At 44.9% G+C, this 25,005-nt stretch overlaps 1 protein-coding gene across 1 annotated transcript; it reads left to right on the top strand.

The window, feature by feature from the left end:
- Positions 1-9,428: 9,428 nt before the first annotated feature.
- Positions 9,429-18,254, top strand: LOC123124737 (protein ROLLING AND ERECT LEAF 2). The gene is made up of 7 exons (XM_044545303.1): positions 9,429-9,927; positions 10,090-10,151; positions 10,921-11,912; positions 11,997-12,068; positions 12,171-12,388; positions 16,527-16,750; positions 16,960-18,254. Exons 3-7 carry the CDS (start codon positions 10,931-10,933, stop codon positions 17,597-17,599), a joined length of 2,136 nt encoding a protein of 711 aa, XP_044401238.1. The 5' UTR covers positions 9,429-9,927; positions 10,090-10,151; positions 10,921-10,930; the 3' UTR covers positions 17,600-18,254.
- The last annotated feature ends 6,751 nt before the right edge of the window (positions 18,255-25,005 follow it).

Genomic DNA, 25,005 nt, shown 5'->3' with positions numbered 1-25,005 from the left:
TCAGTCATGTCTACATAGTTCTCGAACCCGTAAGGTCCGCACGCTTAACGTTCGTTGACGATATAGTGTTATATGATTTGGTGACCGAATGTTGTTCGGAGTCTCGGATGTGATCACAGACATGACGAGCAACTCCGGAATGGTCCGGAGGTAAAGATTGATATATAGATGATGATATTTGTGATCGAAATATGCCCTAGAGGCAATAATAAAATGGTTATTATTATATTTCCTTGATCATGATAAAGGTTTATTATTCATGCTAGAATTGTATTGATCGGAAACTTAAATACATGTGTGAATACATAAACAAATACCGTGTCCCTAGTGAGCCTCTACTAGACTAGCTCGTTGATCAAATATGGTTAAGGTTTCCAAACCATAGACATGTGTTGTCATTTGATAACGGGATCACATCATTAGGAGAATGATGTGATGGACAAGACCCATCCGTTAGCTTAGCAGATTGATCATTCAGTTTATTGCTATTGCTTTCTTGATGACAAATGCATATTCCTTCGACTATGAGATTATGCAACTCCCGGATACCGGAGGAATGCCTTGTGTGCTATCAAACGTCACAACATAACTGGGTGATTATAAAGATGCTCTACAGGTATCTCCGAAGGTGTTTGCTGAGTGGCATATATCGAGATTAGGATTGTCACTCCGAGTATCAGAGAGGTATCTCTGGGCCCTCTCGGTAATACACATCATAAGAAGTCTTGAAAGCAAAGTGACCAAGGAGTTAGTTTCAAGATGATGTATTACGGAACGAGTAAAGACACTTGCCGGTAACGATATTGAACTAGGTATGAAGATACTAACAATCGAATCTCGGGCAAGTAACATACCGATGGACAAAGGGAATTAAGTATGTTGCCATAAGGTTCGACGGATAAAGATCTTCATAGAATATGTAGGAGCCAATATGGGCATCCAGGTTCGGCTATTGGTTATTGACCGAAGAGGTGTCTCGGTCATGTCTACATAGTTCTCGAACCCGTAAGGTCCGCACGCTTAACGTTCGTTGACGATATAGTGTTATATGATTTGGTGACCGAATGTTGTTCGGAGTCTCGGATGTGATCACGGACATGACGAGCAACTCCGGAATGGTCCGGAGGTAAAGATTGATATATAGATGATGATATTTGTGATCGAAATATGCCCTAGAGGCAATAATAAAATGGTTATTATTATATTTCCTTGATCATGATAAAGGTTTATTATTCATGCTAGAATTGTATTGATCGGAAACTTAAATACATGTGTGAATACATAAACAAATACCGTGTCCCTAGTGAGCCTCTACTAGACTAGCTCGTTGATCAAAGATGGTTAAGGTTTCCTAACCATAGACATGTGTTGTCATTTGATAACGGGATCACATCATTAGGAGAATGATGTGATGGACAAGACCCATCCGTTAGCTTAGCAGATTGATCATTCAGTTTATTGCTATTGCTTTCTTGATGACAAATGCATATTCCTTCGACTATGAGATTATGCAACTCCCGGATACCGGAGGAATGCCTTGTGTGCTATCAAACGTCACAACATAACTGGGTGATTATAAAGATGCTCTACAGGTATCTCCGAAGGTGTTTGCTGAGTGGCATATATCGAGATTAGGATTGTCACTTTGAGTATCAGAGAGGTATCTCTGGGCCCTCTCGGTAATACACATCATAAGAAGTCTTGAAAGCAAAGTGACCAAGGAGTTAGTTTCAAGATGATGTATTACGGAACGAGTAAAGACACTTGCCGGTAACGATATTGAACTAGGTATGAAGATACTAACAATCGAATCTCGGGCAAGTAACATACCGATGGACAAAGGGAATTAAGTATGTTGTCATAAGGTTCGACCGATAAATATCTTCATAGAATATGTAGGAGCCAATATGGGCATCCAGGTTCGGCTATTGGTTATTGACCGAAGAGGTGTCTTGGTCATGTCTACATAGTTCTCGAACCCGTAAGGTCCGCACGCTTAACGTTCGTTGACGATATAGTGTTATATGATTTGGTGACCGAATGTTGTTCGGAGTCTCGGATGTGATCACGGACATGACGAGCAACTCCGGAATGGTCCGGAGGTAAAGATTGATATATAGATGATGATATTTGTGATCAAAATATGCCCTAGAGGCAATAATAAAATGGTTATTATTATATTTCCTTGATCATGATAAAGGTTTATTATTCATGCTAGAATTGTATTGATCGGAAACTTAAATACATGTGTGAATACATAAACAAATACCGTGTCCCTAGTGAGCCTCTACTAGACTAGCTCGTTGATCAAAGATGGTTAAGGTTTCCTAACCATAGACATGTGTTGTCATTTGATAACGGGATCACATCATTAGGAGAATGATGTGATGGACAAGACCCATCTGTTAGCTTAGCAGATTGATCATTCAGTTTATTGCTATTGCTTTCTTGATGACAAATACATATTCCTTCGACTATGAGATTATGCAACTCCCGGATACCGGAGGAATGCCTTGTGTGCTATCAAACGTCACAACATAACTGGGTGATCATAAAGATGCTCTACAGGTATCTCCGAAGGTGTTTGTTGAGTGGCATATATCGAGATTAGGATTGTCACTCCGAGTATCAGAGAGGTATCTGTGGGCCCTCTCGGTAATACACATCATAAGAAGTCTTGAAAGCAAATAGACTAAGGAGTTAGTTTCAAGATGATGTATTACAGAACGAGTAAGGACACTTGCCGGTAACGATATTGAACTAGGTATGAAGATACTAACAATCGAATCTCGGGCAAGTAACATACCGATGGACAAAGGGAATTAAGTATGTTGTCATAAGGTTCGACCGATAAAGATCTTCATAGAATATGTAGGAGCCAATATGGGCATCCAGGTTCGGCTATTGGTTATTGACCGAAGAGGTGTCTCGGTCATGTCTGCATAGTTCTCGAACCCGTAAGTTCCGCACGCTTAACGTTCGTTGACGATATAGTGTTATATGATTTGGTGACCGAATGTTGTTCGGAGTCTCGGATGTGATCACGGACATGACGAGCAACTCCGGAATGGTCCGGAGGTAAAGATTGATATATAGATGATGATATTTGTGATCGAAATATGCCCTAGAGGCAATAATAAAATGGTTATTATTATATTTCCTTGATCATGATAAAGGTTTATTATTCATGCTAGAATTGTATTGATCGGAAACTTAAATACATGTGTGAATACATAAACAAATACCGTGTCCCTAGTGAGCCTCTACTAGACTAGCTCGTTGATCAAAGATGGTTAAGGTTTCCTATCCATAGACATGTGTTGTCATTTGATAACGGGATCACATCATTAGGAGAATGATGTGATGGACAAGACCCATCCGTTAGCTTAGCAGATTGATCATTCAGTTTATTGCTATTGCTTTCTTGATGACAAATGCATATTCCTTCGACTATGAGATTATGCAACTCCCGGATACCGGAGGAATGCCTTGTGTGTTATCAAACGTCACAACATAACTGGGTGATCATAAAGATGCTCTACAAGTATCTCCGAAGGTGTTTGCTGAGTGGCATATATCGAGATTAGGATTGTCACTCCGAGTATCAGAGAGGTATCTCTGGGCCCTCTCGGTAATACACATCATAAGAAGTCTTGAAAGCAAAGTACCCAAGGAGTTAGTTTCAAGATGATGTATTACGGAACGAGTAAAGACACTTGCCGGTAACGATATTGAACTAGGTATGAAGATACTAACAATCGAATCTCGGGCAAGTAACATACCGATGGACAAAGGGAATTAAGTATATTGCCATAAGGTTTGACTGATAAAGATCTTCATAGAATATGTAGGAGCCAATATGGGCATCCAGGTTCGGCTATTGGTTATTGACCGAAGAGGTGTCTCGGTCGTGTCTACATAGTTCTCGAACCCGTAAGGTCCGCACGCTTAACGTTCGTTGACGATATAGTGTTATATGATTTGGTGACCGAATGTTGTTCGGAGTCTCGGATGTGATCACGGACATGACGAGCAACTCCGGAATGGTCCGGAGGTAAAGATTGATATATAGATGATGATATTTGTGATCGAAATATGCCCTAGAGGCAATAATAAAATGGTTATTATTATATTTCCTTGATCATGATAAAGGTTTATTATTCATGCTAGAATTGTATTGATCGGAAACTTAAATACATGTGTGAATACATAAACAAATACCGTGTCCCTAGTGAGCCTCTACTAGACTAGCTCGTTGATCAAAGATGGTTAAGGTTTCCTATCCATAGACATGTGTTGTCATTTGATAACGGGATCACATCATTAGGAGAATGATGTGATGGACAAGACCCATCCGTTAGCTTAGCAGATTGATCATTCAGTTTATTGCTATTGCTTTCTTGATGACAAATGCATATTCCTTCGACTATGAGATTATGCAACTCCCGGATACCGGAGGAATGCCTTGTGTGCTATCAAACGACAACATAACTGGGTGATCATAAAGATGCTCTACAGGTATCTCCGAAGGTGTTTGTTGAGTGGCATATAATGAGATTAGGATTGTCACTCCGAGTATCAGAGAGGTATCTGTGGGCCCTCTCGGTAATACACATCATAAGAAGTCTTGAAAGAAAAGTGACTAAGGAGTTAGTTTCAAGATGATGTATTACGGAACGAGTAAAGACACTTGCCGGTAACGATATTGAACTAGGTATGAAGATACTAACAATCGAATCTCGGGCAAGTAACATACGGATGGACAAAGGGAATTAAGTATGTTGTCATAAGGTTCGACCGATAAAGATCTTCATAGAATATGTAGGAGCCAATATGGGCATCCAGGTTCGGCTATTGGTTATTGACCGAAGAGGTGTCTCGGTCGTGTCTACATAGTTCTCGAACCCGTAAGGTCCGCACGCTTAACGTTCGTTGACGATATAGTGTTATATGATTTGGTGACCGAATGTTGTTCGGAGTCTCGGATGTGATCACGGACATGACGAGCAACTCCGGAATGGTCCGGAGGTAAAGATTGATATATAGATGATGATATTTGTGATCGAAATATGCCCTAGAGGCAATAATAAAATGGTTATTATTATATTTCCTTGATCATGATAAAGGTTTATTATTCATGCTAGAATTGTTTTGATCGGAAACTTAAATACATGTGTGAATACATAAACAAATACCGTGTCCCTAGTGAGCCTCTACTAGACTAGCTCGTTGATCAAAGATGGTTAAGGTTTCCTAACCATAGACATGTGTTGTCATTTGATAACGGGATCACATCATTAGGAGAATGATGTGATGGACAAGACCCATCCGTTAGCTTAGCAGATTGATCATTCAGTTTATTGCTATTGCTTTCTTGATGACAAATACATGTTCCTTCGACTATGAGATTATGCAACTCCCGGATACCGGAGGAATGCCTTGTGTGCTATCAAACGTCACAACATAACTGGGTGATTATAAAGATGCTCTACAGGTATCTCCGAAGGTGTTTGCTGAGTGGCATATATCGAGATTAGGATTGTCACTCCGAGTATCAGAGAGGTATCTCTGGGCCCTCTCGGTAATACACATCATAAGAAGTCTTGAAAGCAAAGTGACCAAGGAGTTAGTTTCAAGATGATGTATTACGGAACGAGTAAAGACACTTGCCGGTAACGATATTGAACTAGGTATGAAGATACTAACAATCGAATCTCGGGCAAGTAACATACCGATGGACAAAGGGAATTAAGTATGTTGTCATAAGGTTCGACCGATAAAGATCTTCATAGAATATGTAGGAGCCAATATGGGCATCTAGGTTCCGCTATTGGTTATTGACTGGAGAGGTGTCTCGGTCATGTCTACATAGTTCTCGAACCCGTAGGGTCCGCACGCTTAACGTTCGTTGACGATATAGTGTTATATGAGTTATATGATTTGTGACCGAATGTTGTTCGGAGTCCCGTATGAGATCACGGACATGACGAGGGGCTCCGGAATGGTCCGGAGGTAAAGATTGATATATAGGACGATGGCATTCGGACACCGGAAGTGTTTCGGAGTGTACCGGGTAGTATCGGAATACCGGAGGGGGTACCAGACACCCCCGGGAGGGTAATGGGCCTATTGGGCCATTAGAGGCGAGCACACCAGCCCACAAGGGGCTGGCGCACCCCCTATGGCAGTCATCCAAGTGGGAGAAAGGAAGGGGGATTCGTCCTCCCCCTTCCTTCCCTCTCCCTCATCTCCTTTTTCCCCTCCCGCAAATATGGAAGGGGGCGCGGCCAAGGGCAAAGCCCAAGTAGGATTCGGCCCTACTTGGGGCGCCCCTTGGCCTCTCCCCTCTCCCCCACCTATATATATGTGGGAGGGGGCGCCACACAGACCCACGGCAATTGCTTAGCCGTGTGCGGCTCCCGCCTCCACCGTTTACACCCTCGGTCATATTTTCATAGTGCTTAGGCGAAGCCCTGCGGAGATAGCATGACCATTACTGTCACCACGCCGTCGTGCTGCCGGAACTCATCCACTACTTCGCCGTCTTGCTGGGATCAAGAAGGTGGGGACGTCACCGAGCTGAACGTGGAGGTGTCGTACGTGCGGTACTCGATCGGTTGGAGCGCGAAGAAGTTCGACTACATCAACCGCGTTAACAAATGCTTCCGCTTACGGTCTACGAGGGTACGTAGACACACTCTCCCCTCTCGTTGCTATGCATCTCCTTGATAGATCTTGAGTGTGCGTAGAGATTTTTTGTTTTCCATGCAACGTTTCCCAACAATTTGGACACCGGAAGAGTTTCGGGATGTACCGGGTAGAAATCGGGTCACCGGAAGGGGTCCGGACACCCCCGGGAGGTTAATGGGCCATATGGGCCAAAGGGGGGAACACACCAGCCCACAAGGGGCTGGCGCACCCCTCCTAGGCCGCAGCCCTTGGGGAGAGAAGGAAAGGGGGGAGTCGGCCTCCTCCTTTCCTTTCCCCTCCGGCAAATATGGTAAGGGGGGCGCCACTAGGGAAGGACCCAAGTAGGATTCGGCCTACTTGGGGCGCCTCTGTGGCTGCTCCTCCCTTCCCCCACCTATATATATGTGGGAGGGGCACCACACATAACCACGAAAATCTCTTAGCTGTGTGCGGCGCCCCCCCCTCCACCGTTTACACCCTCGGTCATATTTTCATAGTGCTTAGGCGAAGCTCTGCGGAGATAACATCACCACCACCATCACCACACCGTCGTGCTGCCCGAACTCATCCACTACTTTGCCGTCTTGCTGGATCAAGAAGGCGTGGACGTCACCGAGCTGATTGTGTGCTGAACGCGGAGGTGTCGTACGTTCGGTAATCGATCGGTTGGATCGCGAAGAAGTTCGACTACATCAAGCACGTTAACAAACGCTTCCGCTTACGGTCTACGAGGGTACGTAGACATACTCTCCCCCTCGTTGCTATGCATCTTCATGGATAGGTCTTGCGTGTGTGTAGAAATTCTTTTGTTTTCCATGCAACATTTCCATCACCTCCTCCCCCGCAACTCTCGTAGCGCTGGTGGCTCCCATGACAGCATCTGCGGGGGATCTGGTGCTTCCGGTGTCGCCGACGGCTCCCTTCGAGACATGCAGCATGAATTTGGCGCCTTGAGAGCACCATCGTTCCCGTCAACGACGTCGTCCCCATTGACGACGACATTTTCCCGCCTGCCCCTCGTCCTCTTCATCCCTGACCCCATCAAGGACTATCCCAAGCCTAAGCCCGAGGACCCATTTAGGGTTGTGTTGCATCTCTCTACCCTCAAAGTGAGGCGCGTTGCCGCGAAGAGGAGCAAATATGCGAGTGCTTCAGCCCCGCAACCAACAGTGAGGAGGAGCAGCAGTAGCTCGTGGTCGTCGCTATGAAAGGAGGACGACGCCAACGACTTCACTTACCTCGACGAGCTGTTGGATTTAGATGAGGAGGATGAGGACAACTAGGTGGTGGGAGCATTCAGTAGTGGTAGTATAGCAACGCCTATTTTGAAGATGTCGCTTAACGACATTTAAAGTCGCAATAAATATGTAAATGCGACAAATTTTAGCCACTGATATAATTTCTAGTTAAGCTATCATGTTTGATGATGTTTATGCACTGTTTTGGTTGGATTAAATGGCGTTTAAACTGAAACAAGATTTTGAACCAACTAAAGGAGAAAATATGGAAGTTGCCATTTGGCGATTTTGTGTTTGCACATAGGCCGCACAACCTTCAAAGCATTATGGAACATGCTCCATATGGAGGATGGCGATCCAAATTTTGGCAACGACTAAAATTGCTCTAAATCGACTTCTTTAGCATCAACAACTTTAGCTAGGAATAAATGTCCTCACGTCATCGTTGTCATATCCAGCTAGACAAGGATGTTCATTTTGGTTGCCGAGAACAGCCAATGAAGACCAGTATGCCATTGATTAGACAAAGCTTTCAACAAGATAACAAATGCAAGTACATTGTTGTTGAGCCCGATCAATAAAGGATAGAACAAAAGTTTTCACCTGGAGATGAAGCAGTGTTCGAGTCAGCATCTTTAAGATGGAACGTCTTCCCACCTAAGTCCATCAGCACGCCCGTTAGGGAGCTACCCATGTCTCAGTGGGGATCTGCTCGCTGCCACCCCACATTGGTGCCAGGGACACTACAACATCCACCATATCGTCGAAGTCGCTGCCTTGGTGGCAGATGCCTTCATCAGCATTGGACGCTACGCTGACGCCACAAACCTCCTCATGTGATGCCCGTTACCCTCGAACGAGACAAAAGTTTCCTTGCGTCGCCAGCGAGCGCCCACAGCGCCACGCACAACCACCGTCGTCATGCCTACAGATTCGTTGATGCACTTAGAGATGCGCCGTCGCTCTCTTAATCATCTTGTCACGGTCGTCGAGGGTTGCAAGCCCCGCCGCAATGACCCGTAGAGGCCGCCACCGCCACCATCATTAGTCCTCACAGGGATCCGGCCAACGTCGCCGATGCCGCTGAGACGTGCAGAGGCGGTTGCCCAAAATAAGTGTCAATTGATTTCCATGGCAGGAGCTCAAAGGCAACGTTTATTTAGAGAAACTTAATTCCAAACATCATTGTTTGCCAAAAATACAGCAAACCAGGCATAGAGAACAATCACACAAAAGGTTTCCATTTCCTGCTAAAAGAGATCTGGCAAAGATCAAAATCTTTCAACATCACAATGCCCACGCCACACCCCGTCAGGCTGACCGGTAGGTCCATCCGGTAGAGCTTTGTGACGCACCCCTCCCATCCTTTCCCCTCCCGGGGCTGTTCCTGCGGGGCCCGCACTCCCCTGCCCCCGCTGCACCATTCCCGATTTTCTACTTCATAAATGAGGCCCCAGCCTTTTCCCCCCTCTCTCTATCTCTTCACGCCTCCCCGGTTTCTCTCTCCTCACACGGAGCAAACAAGAAACTGAAGGAGCGCAATGGCAACGCCAACGGGCTGCAGCCAGAGCCGAGGGCCATCGCGGCGTTGCGTCACACGGGGTACATGCGGAGCGGGGGGCGAAGGTTCGGCGCCAGGCGGGGCCTCGCGTGGCTGCTGCACTGGCTCATTACGCAGCACATCGCTGCTGCCAGGTCGCGACGAGCGCGCAGCCCAGAGAGAGAGAGAGAGAGAGAGAGAGAGAGAGAAAAACAGCCAGCGGCGGCTCTCGCAGAGAGAAAGAAAGAGAGAGATAGGGGGGATTGACTCGCCAATGTAACGCTTCCTCTCTATCTCTTGTCCTGTTGCTCGCTTTTGCGGAGGGGCGGAGCGGAGAGGGGGTCTCCGCGCGGCTTTGCTCTGTCTTGCCAACCAAGCCTGCTTCGTCTTTTACCCTCTCCTGTTCTTGGTCTCAGCGCTGGAACGGGACGGGGATTGCTTTTCGGTGCGCCTGCGAAGGTGCGATCTCTGGCCTCGGTTCTTGGTCCGCGGATTGCCTCCTCCTCGTCTCGTGGGGTTCGAGTTAGGCGTGGGGTTTTTGGGGTTTGGGTTCTTTTTGGTTCCTTCGGCTGGAATTCTGACAGACTGACTCTGGTTCGTGTGGCTGTGGCGTGTTGCCAGGACGAAGCGGGCCGCTCTGGTTCCGAGGTGAAGTTTGGCCGACCCAGTTGGTTTGGGCGAAGGTGAGTGTTTGTCCATTGGAGCCCGATTTCGTAGCTTCCGCCTCTCTCTGTACTTTTGTCCCCCAGATGTTTTCTGTGGCTTTGAAGTTCGCTTTGCCGATGAATTAATCAATCATTGTGCGCGTGCGGTCTCCAACCGTGTAGGTTAGTCCGAATCGATGGGTTGTAATGATGATATTGCCGAGCCAAAATAGGCGACTTTTTATGTGTGAGTAGTATTTCATTTTCTTCCTCGCAAAGTGCCTTTGTGGATTTGTGTTCTTGTATAAACGTGTTCTTTTTTCCATCGATTAGAGTTTCCTGTTACATGGTGAATTACCGAATGCAGAAAAATCTGAATTGCAAATAAAAATCTGAATTGCATTACTTGGTGGGCACAATCATTGCTTACATTTAAAATAGGCGAGCTTTTATGTCATTTATTTTCTACCTCACAAAGTGTTGTTGTTTTTTATCTTGGAAAAAAGGGCGTTCTTTCTTTCTATCCTTTATTTCTATCGATTAGAGTTTCCTGTTACATGGTGCCTGAGTATTGTTTTCATTTCGTTACTTGGTGGGTACAATCCTTGCTTACCCGTGCCTTGAAACTCTGATTTTCTAACCTCCCCTGTTTCTTTTAATTACTGAATGCAGTAAAATTCTATAACTTCAGTCAACATGCATAGGTGGTAATTTTCAACCAACATGCCTTGTACAAATGCAAATGATTAGTTCCTCTGTCAGCCATGATGGATTCCATGCCAATCATAACTTGTCTTCGTTGTTACAGGAAGTGAAGCATGGGTACAACTGCCTCCAAGCAAGACTGCAGCACCGCATTGCAGCTCTGCAAGGGTCGTCTGAAACACATTGAACAGGCAATCGATGCAAGGTATGCCCTTTCGGCTGCTCATCTGTCGTACGAGCAGTCTCTGCGCAATGTCGGCGTTGCTTTGAGGCAGTTTGTGGAGTCACAGCATGAGGGTGATCCGGAAAAGTCCCCTTGCTCTTCGTCTGCTTTACCATCCCCATTGCCACCTGCAGACAATTCTAAAATTTCACCACTGAAAGTGCCCCGCCATTCTGATATTAGTCGCTTGAGGTCAGAAGTAAGCCCATCCTTGACAGTGACAGTCGACCCAAGTGGTGGTGATGCTAGTTTTATCAGAAAAGGGCAGCCCATCCCGACTTCGGTTTCACCACCGTTGTCTCCGGAATTTTGCCCCCCATGGGATTTCTTTGAACCAAATGATATGAGTGAAAATGTTGCCACCCATGTCTCAGAGAACTGCGAGGCAACTTTGGATGATTTTGGCCATGTCGATGGGAGGGATCAAGCTTCCTCTAGTCAAATATCTGAGGTGCAAGAACAGTTCGGAACACATGGATGTAAAGACCTTGATGACAATTTTGACCATCTTAAGTTGAATCGCAATGACTGTAGTGAAATTGAGATTGTTGATACAGACTTACCAAATGACTCAAGCTTACACAAAGGACCTGATCAAGTGCAGAGACAGAATGTGGAGGGGCAGAATCCTACACGTATTACTGACAATAGAAAAAACGAAGCCCACTCTGTAGACAAGGTTAATGTACCAAAAATATCTACTGAAAGGGAAGAAGAAAAGGGCAGTTCCATCACCAGCGTATCAAAAGATTTTCTGTCTGATGTTAAAGAACTCGAGCGCCAATTTGCTCGGGCAGCTGAGTCTTGCCATGGGGTCTCAAGGATGCTTGAGACAAGGAAGATTCGACTAAGCTTTTCTACCAAGATAACAGGTGAGGAATACATTTTTCACAGTTAGACAGTTCTCTTGATCTTCTATGGTTATACTTGCTTAATATCAGTGCTAATTATTGCAGGGAAACCGTCGTGTGCACTTTCTCTGTCAGCATCCTTGCTCTGCTGCAATGCTGGAAATGTAGCTTCCCATGGTATATTTAGTATTCATATCAAATACATTAATATGTGAAGTTTGCACTCTAAACAATAACAGCCTCATTTGGATGATATTTTACTCAACTGTTTCACTGCAGAATCAGAGCAGCATGTCACAAAAGTGATCGCTTGGAATCGCTCACTTTCATCACGATCTTCATCATCTAAGAATCCACTATTTTCTGCTCAAAAGGATGATGACCCTCCAGAAAGCATTAGCGATTTTGTTGAAGAGTTTTGTATGATTTCAGGAAGTCATGCATCCTCTTTAGATAGACTCTATGCTTGGGAAATAAAGATTTATCATGAGTTAAAGGTGAGCCAACATGTGTTGTTCAACAGATGCTTATAGGATTAACTACACTGAAAATTGAACTTTTGCGTTATCAGTATAGAATCATGAGGTTGTGCTTGTCCTGTGTTTTCCAGTAGACCTGTAGCATATAGAGCTGATCAAACTGTTTTTATTTTATGCCATCTATCCAGTTGTGCATTGACCTTTTTGTAGGTGTAACCACTACTTTCAGTAATATCTGAAGCTATCTTGTCTTAAGCAGAGTTGTAATGACGCTACAAATGTATATTTAGAAATTATGTGGACACGTTTTTGATATGTATGCTCTTGTGTGTCACATGTTAATCTTCTAGATAGGAAACCATATATGGCATCCAACATAATTACACCATTGCTGTATTATGGACAAAACCAATATATTTTTCTAGTGAGCTCTCAAGCATTTTCTGGACTTAGATAGTCTTTATTGTAATGTGATGTCTCCTTTTGCATCTGGGCTAAATGTTGTGTAGCTAAACAAAAGTATTTCCTGCAACTCACATGCTCGAAAGGAGTTCTTCCCATTTACTTGGAGATCCTCTTTGCACGATGAGCCATCGTTATGATCCTATGATCATGCCGAGAGACACTACACCGACGGGCAATTTTGTACGGGATTAAAGTTACGGTGTGAGGTGTCAAGATATAGTTGGAAATCAGGGGCGGGAGGATCCACAGTGAAAATCAGGGGGGTAGAGATTAGCGCGGAGATGGGTCCGTATGTTGTTTTCTTTAGATGTTTTAGCCAACTCAAGGATTTTGGATCATGCCTAGGGGATATTTGTGTCTCAAAAATAAAAGCTTTACTTCTGTTGTCCTTATTTTCCAGCAATCTTTTCTGACATATTTTCCAGTAAGTTAGCTTACAGGAATTATGAAGTTGTAAGTGGTGATTATATTGCCTCAACCATAGACAGTAAAGTTTGAATTATCACACGTTAATGCATTTCTCTATAGTGATGAATTCTATTTGAAAACAAAACAGAGTATGGTCTTACAAATATTTTTTTCAAACCATCCGGCAGACTTAGATCGCTCATGCCCATCTCACGTCCAACACAATAGGAACTTCCAAGGATTTTCCAAATGAATAGTTGCCTTTTGTAGTTGAGTCGAAGTTAACGTCCAAGGCTACACAAGTGTCACCAAATTTGTGTTAATGTTTGATTTAATATTGAATAAACAATAATTGCATGATGCTCAGGGTATATTGTTCCTACTATACCGGTCTCTGCTGTGCCATTTGACAATTAAAGTTGCACTCTGAGTATTAGTAATACTAGATAGCATGAAATCTAACATATACGCTTGGTACTTCACATCTATTCCTCCTATCTAGAATTCTTAACATCTTGGTGCTATTTAACAAGTGTACATAAAAATAGGTTCAAAACAAAATAATGTACAGGTTGCAAGAATCATGATTCAATTCTTAAAAACATGTTAAACAGAACCTCCCCTAGTATGCCCATGGTGTTGGTAGAAACAATCAGCTCAGAATTATCATTTTGTGTAATTGTGTACAAACCAATGTCACCATGAATGTCATATGTCTGGGTCGCTGTTTGTTTGTACGCAGCATTTCCTCCCAAAAAATTATAGGGGAACCCATACCCTTCTCAGCAAATTGGCTTGCAGTAGAACAAAATTGGTAACTGTGCTACATATGCTTTTAACATAAGAACTACAGTTATATTCTACCTACCTACTAGTGGATTAGGCCATTTATTCCCACATTAGGTAGTTTTATTTTTACTTTGCAGGTTATGAATTTGTGCATTAAGTTTCTAAAAGCACAGGACATATTTTGGTAACCAATAGGCTATTTTAGCGACACCTTTTTGTGGCTGTATCCATGATTTTTTTTAATGTAGAGCTGTTTCTCTTTTTGGACTTGCCTATAATTTGTTGGTTGCTGCATTTTCCTCGTGTTTGTCGTTGCGTTCTTTTGCAATAACCTTTCACTTTGTTGATGCCCGCTACACGCCAAATAAAAGAATACTTTCATCATGTGGTCGGTGAATAAGCCAATAGTATTAGCATGTGCAATATTAGGCTTACTTCTGCTTACTACTCACACTAGATCTAAGCTATTCAGGGTTGACTAACTGGGTGATACCAAAAGCCCCAGAAGCTAATTATGATTTAGGTTGGACTAAAAATAAACTAGAATTTACATAACAATAGGATACATCCAGCCATCCACCAACCTTGGATTTTCTTCAAGATATGTGTGATAAAGCGCCATCTAGGATTCAGATCCCATATTGCTTGAAGGTATGTTGCTTACAATGAAAATTTTGGGGAGGGCTGATGAGGATGGGAGCTGATCAGAGAATAAGGTTTTGGATTGTTGAAGGGAAGTATTGTGGCATGACAATGCTATCAACTTGTGTGAGGGGAGGTTTGGCAAGCGAGGAGAGGACTTTAAAGGCGGTGGATGAGAGAACTGTAGTTTTTTTTTTAATTTACAAAAGCGGATGTTCAATACATGGTTTCTTTTTTTGGTCTTAAACCAAATATCTAATACATCTTGGAGCTATTCAACAAGTGTACAGAAAAATAGGTTAAATACAAGACAATGTACAAGGTTGAAAGCATCATAATTCAATTATTCAAAAGTATATACAATGTGAAACAGAGCCTCCCCAAGTATGCCTTCGATGTTGGTAGAAACAATCAGCTCATAATTATCATTTTGTGTAATTTTGTACAAACCATTGTCACCATGATCGTTATATGTGCGAGTCGTGGTTTGATTGTACAAAACTTCTCCTCCCAAAAATTATAAGGGAACCCGCAACCTTCTCAGCAAATCAGCTCGCGGTAGAACGAAATTGGTAACTGAGGTACATATGCTTTTAACATAAGAACTACAGTTATATTCTACCTACCTACTAGTAGATTAGGCCATTTATCCCACATTAGGTAGTTTATATTACTTTACAGGTTATAAATTTGTGCATTAAGTTGCTTGAAACATAGAGCACAGTCTGGTAACCAATAGATTATTCTAATTACACTTTTTGTGGCTGTATCCATGATTTACTTTGGTGGTTGTTTCTGTTTTAGGACATATCTATAGTTTGTCGGTTGCTGCATTTTCCTCGTGTTTGTCGTTATGTTCTTTTCCGATAACCTTTCACTTTGTTGATGCCTGCTACACGCCAAAAAAGAACACTCTCGTGCATGTGGTCGGTGAATAAGCTAATGGTATTAGCATGTGCAATATTACGCTTACGTCTGCTCGCTACTCACACTAGATCTTAGCTATTCGGGGTTGACTTACTGAGTGATACCAAAAGCTATAGGAGCTAATTATGATTTAGGAAGGACTAAAAATAAACTAGAATTTACATAAAGAATAGGATACATCCGGCCATCCACTAGCCTTGGATTTCTTTCAAGATATGTGCAATGAAGCGCCATCTACGATTCAGATCTCATATTTCTTGAAGGCAGGTGCTTCACAACGAAAAATTTGGGGATGGCCAATGGGTGGGTGGGTGGGGGGGGGGGCGCAATGAGTTGGATGGGAGTTGAGCGGGAGCAAGGTTTTTGGATTGTTAGGGGGAGGTATTGTGGCATGACAGTGCTATCAACTTATGGCCGGGGAGGTTTGGCAAGCGAGGAGAGGACTTTGAGTGACATGGAAGGCGGTGGGTGAGAGAACTGAATGGTTAGTTTTTTTATTTTTTAAAAGCGGATGTTTAAAATATGGGTTCTATGTTTAGATCTTAAACCAAATATCTAATGCATCCCTTATACTCCCTCTAAAGAAATATAAGAGCGTTTAGGTCACTATAGTACCTAAACGCTCTTATATTTCTTTACGGAGGGAGTATTTTGCGTCGTTCAAAATATTGAAGTAAGATTAGTATTTATTTATTTATTTATTTATATATATATATATATCTAATAAATGCAGAAATTGCCTTGGGATAACCTCTCACAGGCGTCCTGATATTTTTAGGTTACGGAATATCTTATTACTGTCAGAAGTTTCAGTAAATTCTGTTATTTGCATTATTTCTATATAAGTGTGCATGCTATTTTCTGTCTTATTTGCTACACTCTGACCTAACTGCTTCAACTGGTGTTGCAAACTTGCGATTTGCAGAATATTGAATCAATCGAGCAGATATACGACAAAAAATGTGCTCAGCTAAGCCATCTATGTGCAAGGGATGCAGATGCCAGGCAAGTTGACAAAACTCGGTTTACTATCAAAGGGTTGTATTCGCGACTCGTGGTAGGAACTGAAGTGCTATACTCAATTTCAAAAACAATTGAGAAGTTGCGAGATGAAGAGTTGCAGCCCCAACTTCTTGAATTACTACAAGGGTAAGCCTTTATTTGCTTCGTAGCGCTATGTACAGCACATGTGAGGACTTCAGGACCATTGTCAAAACTGTAATTACACCTGTTATGGTTAAATAATGTATTCATTTTCAGGTAGTATGCAAAGGTTGAAGGTATTGGCTAAAATGTTATATGTAGGCTCTGACATTAAATGTGGATATCATACTTATTATTGTGCTCGACACTGACAGGCAGACGCGCATGTGGAGGGTGCTGGAGGAAGTTCACCAAATGCAGCAGAAAATTACCTCTCCAACAGATGCAAAGCTCCCAGCAATGTCTCCTCCAAGCGAGTCCCGCGGACATGCCTTGATGAACCTCATCACTGAACTGGGAGTCTTCTACTCCAGTTTGGCAGGCTGGGTTGATGGTTACAAAAACTATGTGAGTGGTCTGCACTCCTGGCTACAGAACTGTGTGGTGCAACCACGAGACCCGTCAGGGGGAGGAAACCTGACCCTCTCGCCTCGCCAACACCTTGCACCGCCCCTATTTGTTCTCTTGGGGGATTTGTCCGCAGGAATGTCATCGCTCCCGTCTGAAGAATCATGTGACTCCATCAAGAACCTTGCAGCAGATCTCAAGAAAATGTACAGGCGCCAGGCAGCAGAACAGAAGAAGGCAGCGAAGAAGAGATCTTCAGACACTGGGGCAGAGGGTGACAAATCGTCAGAGACTGAACCAGAGATGGCAACCCTGCAGGGCGGTCTGACCGCAATGTTCGATCGACTCTCTAAGCTCTCAGGTGCCATGGCCAGCCTGGCTGAAAATGTGAAACGGGAGGCGGAAATCGCCCGGGAGGCGTACGCCATCGGTCGCCGCACAGAGTAAGTTATAAGATCATACCAGGTCATTTTCTTGAGTTCAGGTGTCGGTTTATAGGACAGACAAAGATAGAAACAGGTTTCTTCAGAGAAGAAGAATGATGGTGATGTTTGGTTTTGGTATATACCGTGAACTGTATGTACATTCCTTTGCCTGGGCATAGTATCTTGGGTGTTGTTGATGGTCGGACCAGTCCTAGCTTCTGTAACCAGACGGTTCTGGGGTAAAGTTTGTTTGTCGAAAGCACCGATGATGGCTGTGGCGTTTCGCCATTGTGTTTGCTGGGGCAGATCGTGCTTCTCTGCCTGCTTGTTTATGTCTGCTGCTGAGCTTGGGTAATCTGCAGCGATCTGTGCTGTCTTGGCACTTGGCAGTAACAGATCCTGAGTCCTGGGCCTGATGGGATCAGGTGCTTTTTGAGTTCTCAATCTCATCTGTTTTTCTATATGGCAGATGATGCCGTGCAACAGGGCTTCCTTCTTCTGTATGTGCTCAGAGTTCAGAGTTCTGACCCTCGGCAGCATGGAGTTTGTGCGCTCATGTCATGTGTGGCCTCCCTGATGCTGTTCCGGATGAATAGGCTGCATGTGCATAGATAGAAATCACACCTCAATCGCCCCCGCTTCGTCCGGACGGGTGGCTCCCTGTTCGCCTCCCCGGCGTCGTCCCCACTCCTCTCGCTCCCGTCGCTGCTGTTGAATTAAAACCCCGAGCCCTGTCAAAGTTCAGTTAGCTAGTTTTTCTGTCAGGTTAGCTTTCCCCTTTTTTTCAGTCTTTCTGTTAGCTGGCTTTGCTCGAAGGTTGCAACGGCCTGGAGCGAGTCGTGCGCCTCGTTGATCTGCTCGTGGGATGGCACGAGCGTTGTGGATCACGTAGGCGCCAAGTCAGGGGCCACGATCCCCAGTTTCCCCTCTGTACTCTGAATAAATAGAAGCAAGAAAGGAGCAGAAAAGCTGTGAAGTTTACAGCGCAAAAACACTTCTGTTCTTCGTCCATCTAGAGCTCTGTTCTCTCGCGTGTGTATTCGTCGACTTGGCACTCCGGCAGTGCTGACAGCTGCCGCCGGGCAAAGCCCGTGTGGTGTGGCTGACGGCGGCGGCGGGGCTCCAGGTGGTTCTGCGCGCAGCGGCGATCTGACCGCAGTCCGCGGCGACGTGGCATCTCCTGCCCTGTGTTTCCGGCGACGGACTTCGCGATGGGCTGGGCAGTTATGGCTGAAGCCCAAAAACCTATTTGGGGCTCTGTGCGTCAAACAGTCGGGCGAACGCACACGCAAAAACATCAAGCGTGAGCAATGAGCCAGCTTACTTTGCCACAGAGACCAACCGGTTTTGGGTTCCTGCTAGGAGAAATGTTCGGTTGAGGCGAGGGGAGTGCCTTCGCCCAAGGGCGACCAGTGGGGTATGCAAAGATTCATGTGGACGCCGAAGTTACATCAACTAGAGGAGAGGCGTCTATGGATGGGGTATGCTCTGCAGCCACTGCTTACAAAGGCGCAGTTCCTTGGTTTGACTCTTTCTCCTATGGACTTCATGGTGTGGAAAGTCTGCCCCTCCCCCCCCCCCCCCCCCCCCCCCAAAGGTCAAGTTCTTTGCTTGGCTCGCCTTGCAAGAACAGATTTGGACCGCCGATCGGCTTGAGCGTTGTGGTTGGAAAAACTGTGGACTTTGCCCACTTTGCAACTGCAAGCGAGAGCCGGAGACGCCCACTCACCTCTTCGTCAAATGCCGCTTCTCTACTCGACTTTGGAACTTGGTCATCAAGAAATATGGGCTTGCGCACATCGACACCACCTCCTAGCACCTCCACGAGTCCCTCTTCGAGTGGTGGGATAAGAGAACCGACTTGGCAACCACAATAGGCAAGCGATGGCCTTCCTCACCATGTTCATGACGTGGGCAATATGGAACGAGAGAAATGCTAGGATCTTTTGACACAAGAGTGCGCCACCGTCAATCATTCTCAAATTTGTTACTGACGAGGGTAAGTTATGAGTTATCGCCGGTGCTAAGAAGCTAGGGAATATTGTATTAAGTGAGTTGTCGGGCCGTGCTTGACGGGACCTTGTAACACTCAAACTCTTTCTTCTCATTTAATAGATGAGGCAAAAAATTTGCCTCCGTTTCCAAAAAAATAATAGAGGAGGGTCGGCAGCAACTGTATACCGAGACATAGGAGTTTTTTTTGGGCAGCTCATCGTTGGTCATTCCAGGAGTGGATGATTCAGGTACGCTGGAGGCTATATTGCGTGTCAGGAGGCCTTTGCACTCGCTCAAGATTTGCACCTCCAGAATTGTGTCATATCACCTGATTTGAAGCAAGTGATCGTTGATATTGTTAAAGGAATCATGGGTAAGTATGGGGCCATTGTTAGTGAGATCAAGTCTCTAGCAACTCTTTTCAATTGTAATTTTATTTTTAAAGGTCGTGTTGCGAATCATGAAGCATATAGTCTCGTCAAGTACTCTCTCTCTCTCTCTCTCTCTCTAGATGAGGGACGTCATGTCTGGTTTGGCCAATCTCATAATCTAAATTGTATCCCACATTCTATGGGTTTTGGTGAATAAAACTTGACTTTACCCCCTAAAAAAATCTAGAAGGTTACCTGAACATTTTTTTTCTTTTACTGGTTTCCCGTTTCTTTTTTTCCGTGTTTATGTTTCTTTTCTCTTCTTCTTCCTTTTGTTTTTGTTTCTTTTTCTTTTTAAATTTTAAATTTTCTTTTCTTTTCATTTATTGGGTTCGAAAAAATGTATAGAAAATTCCAAAATAGTTTATATTTTTAACAAATTGTTCACAAAATCGCATTTGAAAATCTGTAGTGGCTGATAGTTCTGATAATCCACATTTCCTAATTAGACATTGAAGCTCGTCAGCTCGTTTGGCCAGTGACGCGCACTCATCAGTTTGGAGGTTTAGGGTCCGATCCCTCGCACGGACGCATTCCTTTTTTTGGGTGATTTTTTCACTGTTTCCTTGTGACAATGGGCCAGCCTAGTCGGGGGTTGTCCCTATGCAGCGCGTGTGAATCGGACGAAATGTGCGGCGCATAGTAGCATCTAGCTGTAACGCAGGACATCGTGGGGGCTATATCTTGCTTATAGCGAGATGGTAGCTCCCCTCGCTTGAAGCGTGGCGTGATCAGGTCGGCCATCACTGTAGCTATGCATTTTTTCTCTATGTATTTTTTGCTTTGGTTTTCTCACTATTTGAGTCGTTGTTTCTGTGTTGTATTTTTCTCCCCGGTTTTCTCTGTTTGTGGTCGGGTTTTCTTTTTTTTTTCTTATGTATTTTTTTTGTTTTTCCATTTCTTCACCGGTTTCCTTCCGTTTATTTATTCTTCATCATACTTTGTTTTTTCACTGGTTTCCTTGATTTTTCTTTTTCTTCTTCTTTACATGTTGGTTTTCTTTGTTTCTTTGTTTTCTTCGCTATTTTTTCTTTGGTTTTCTTTGTTCTTTTGTTGGGGAACGCAGTGTTTCAAAAATTTACCTACGATCACGCAAAATCTATCAAGGAGATACATAGCAACGAGACACACGTATCCTCGTAGACCGAAAGCGGAAGCGTTTAGCAACGCGGTTGATATAGTCGAACGTCTTCACGATCCAACCGATCCAAGTACCGAACATACGGCACCTCCGTGTTCAGCGCACGTTCAGCAAGATGACGTCCCTCGAGCTCTTGATCCAGTTGAGGACGAGGGAGAGTTTCATCAGCACGGCGGTGTGGCGACGGTGATGATGAATTTACCGGCGCAAGGCTTCGCCTAAGCACTACGACAATATGACCGAGGTGTTAAACTGTGGAGGGAGGCACCGCACACGACTAACAGATTGTCTGTTGTGCTATTGGGGTGCCCCATGGCCACATATATAAAGAAGGGAGGGAGAGAGGCCGGCGGACAGGAGGGGCGCGCCAAGGGGGGAGTCCTACTTGGACTCCTAGTCCAAGTAGGATTCGCCCCCCCTTTCTTTCTTCCACTGGAAGGAAAGGAAGGAGGGGAGAAGGAGAAGGAAGGAGGGGGGCGCGCCCCCACCCTTTGTCCAATTCGGTTTAGGCAGGGGGAGGCGCGCGCCACCTCGTGGCCCTTCTTCCCTCTCTCCACTAAAGCCCACTAAGGCCCATTAACTTCCCGGGGTTTCCGGTAACCCCTCGGTACTCTGGAAAAATACCCAGAGCACTCGGAACCATTTGGATGTCCGAATATAACCTTCCAATATATGAATCTTTACCTCTCGACCATTTCAAGACTCCTCGTCATGTCTGTGATCTCATCCGGGACTCCGAACAAACTTCAGTCATCAGATCACATAACTCATAATACAAATCGTCATCGAACGTTAAGCGTGCGGACCCTACGGGTTCGAGAACTATATAGACATGACCGAGACACATCTCCGGTTAATAACCAATAACGGAACCTGGATGCTCATATTGGCTCGTGCATATTCTATGAAGATCTTTATCGGTCAAACCGCATCAACATACGTTATTTCCTTTGTCATCGGTATGTTACTTGCCCGAGATTCGACTGTCGGTATCATCATACCTAGTTCAATCTCGTTACCGGCAAGTCTCTTTACTCATTCCGTAATGCATCATCCCGTACCTAACTCATTAGTCACATTGCTTGCAAGGCTTGTAGTGATGTGCATTACCGAGAGGGCCCAAAGATACCTCTCCGATACACGGAGTGACAAATCCTAATCTCGATCTATGGCAACCCAACAAACACCTTCGAAGACACCTGTAGAGCATCTTTGTAATCACCCAGTTACGTTGTGACGTTTTATAGCACACAAAGTGTTCCTCTGGTATTCGGGAGTTGCATAATCTCATAGTCAGAGGAATATGTATAAGTTATGAAGAAAGCAATAGCAATAAAACTAAACGATCATTATGCTAAGCTAACGATGGGTCTTGTCCATCACATCATTCTCTAATGATGTGATCCCGTTCATCAAATGACAACACATGTCTATGGTCAGGAAACTTAACCATCTTTGATTAACGAGCTAGTCAAGTAGAGGCATACTAGGGACACTATGTTTGTCTATGTATTCACACAAGTACTAAGTTTCCGGTTAATACAATTCTAGCATGAATAATAAACATGTATCATGATATAAGGAAATATAAATAACAACTTTATTATTGCCTCTAGGGCATATTTCCTTCAGTCTCCCACTTGCACTAGAGTCAATAATATAGATTACATAGTAATGATTCTAACACCCATGGAGTCTTGGTGTTGATCATGTTTTGTTCGTGGAAGTGGCTTAGTCAACGGGTCTGCAACATTCAGATCCGTATGTATTTTGCAAATTTCTATGTCTCCCTCCTTGACTTGATCGAGGGTGGAATTGAAGCGTCTCATGATGTGTTTGGTTCTCTTGTGAAATCTGGATTCCATCGCCAAGGCTATTGCTCCAGTATTGTCACAAAAGATTTTCATTGGACCCGATGCACTAGGTATTACACCTAGATCGGATATGAACTCCTTCATCCAGACTCCTTCATTTGCTGCTTCTGAAGCAGCTATGTACTCCGGTTCACATGTAGATCCCGCCACAACGCACTGCTTGGAACTGCACCAACTGACAACTCCACCATTCAATATAAATACGTATCAGGTTTGTGACTTAGATTCATCTGGATCAGTGTCAACGCTTGCATTGACGTAACCATTGTTAGAAATATGCCCTAGAGGCAATAATAAATTGGTTATTATTATATTTCCTTGTTCATGATAATCATTTATTATCCATGCTAAAATTGTATTGATAGGAAACTCAGATACATGTGTGGATACATAGACAACACCATGTCCCTAGTAAGCCTCTAGTTGACTAGCTCGTTGATCAATAGATGGTTACGGTTTCCTGACCATGGACATTGGATGTCGTTGATAACGCGATCACATCATTAGGAGAATGATGTGATGGACAAGACCCAATCCTAAGCCTAGCGCAAGATCGTGTAGTTCGTCTGCTAAAGCTTTTCTAATGTCAAGTATCATTTCCTTAGACCATGAGATTGTGCAACTCCCGGATACCGTAGGAATGCTTTGGGTGTACCAAACGTCACAACGTAACTGGGTGGCTATAAAGGTGCACTACAGGTATCTCCGAAAGTGTCTGTTGGGTTGGCACGAATCGAGACTGGGATTTGTCACTCCGTGTAAACGGAGAGGTATCTCTGGGCCCACTCGGTAGGACATCATCATAATGTGCACAATGTGACCAAGGAGTTGATCACGGGATGATGTGTTACGGAACGAGTAAAGAGACTTGCCGGTAACGAGATTGAACAAGGTATCGGGATACCGACGATCGAATCTCGGGCAAGTACCATACCGGTAGACAAAGGGAATTGTATACGGGATTGATTGAATCCTTGACATCGTGGTTCATCCGATGAGATCATCGTGGAACATGTGGGAGCCAACATGGGTATCCAGATCCCGCTGTTGGTTATTGGCCGGAGAACGTATCGGTCATGTCTGCATGGTTCCCGAACCCGTAGGGTCTACACACTTAAGGTTCGATGACGCTAGGGTTATAGGGAATAGATATACGTGGTTACTGAATGTTGTTCGGAGTCCCGGATGAGATCCCGGACGTCACGAGGAGTTCCGGAATGGTCCGGAGGTAAAGATTTATATATGGGAAGTCCTGTTTTGGTCACCGGAAAAGTTTCGGGTGCTATCGGTAACGTACCGGGACCACCGGGAGGGTCCCGGGGGTCCACCAGGTGGGCCACCGGCCCCAGAGGGCTGCGTGGGCCAAGTGCGGGAGGGGACCAGCCCCAGGTAAGCTGGTGCGCCCCCCCCCCCCACAAGAGGCCCAAGGCGCAGGGAAGGGGGAAGGGGGACACCCTAGGCTCAGATGGGCCTAAGGCCCACCTAGGGTGCGCCCCCCTCTCTCCCCCTCTGGCCGCCCCCTAGATGCATCTAGGGCTGGCCGCACCCCTTGGGGGGGGGGAACCCTAGATGGGGGCGCAGCCCCTCCCCCTCCCCTATATATAGTGGGGGTTTGGGGGCTGCCAGAGACATGAGTCTCCCTCTCTCTTGGCGCAGCCCTACCCCTCTCCCTCCTCGTCTCTCGCAGTGCTTGGCGAAGCCCTGCTGGAGTGCCACGCTCCTCCATCACCACCATGCCGTTGTGCTGCTGCTGGACGGAGTCTTCCCCAACCTCTCCCTCTCTCCTTGCTGGATCAAGGCGTGGGAGACGTCACCGGGCTGCACGTGTGTTGAACGCGGAGGCGCCGTGGTTCGGCGCTTAGATCAGAATCAACCGTGATCTGAATCGCTACGAGTACGACTCCTTCATCCGCGTTCTTGCAACGCTTCCGCATAGCGATCTACAATGGTATGTAGATGCACTCCCCTTCCCCTCGGTGCTAGATTA

The sequence above is a fragment of the Triticum aestivum genome, chromosome 5D, assembly GCF_018294505.1.
Source record: "Triticum aestivum cultivar Chinese Spring chromosome 5D, IWGSC CS RefSeq v2.1, whole genome shotgun sequence".
NCBI classification, from domain to species: domain Eukaryota; kingdom Viridiplantae; phylum Streptophyta; class Magnoliopsida; order Poales; family Poaceae; genus Triticum; species Triticum aestivum.
The sequence above is the reverse complement of the archived record's forward strand: the minus strand, read 5'-3'. Positions and strand labels throughout refer to the sequence as shown.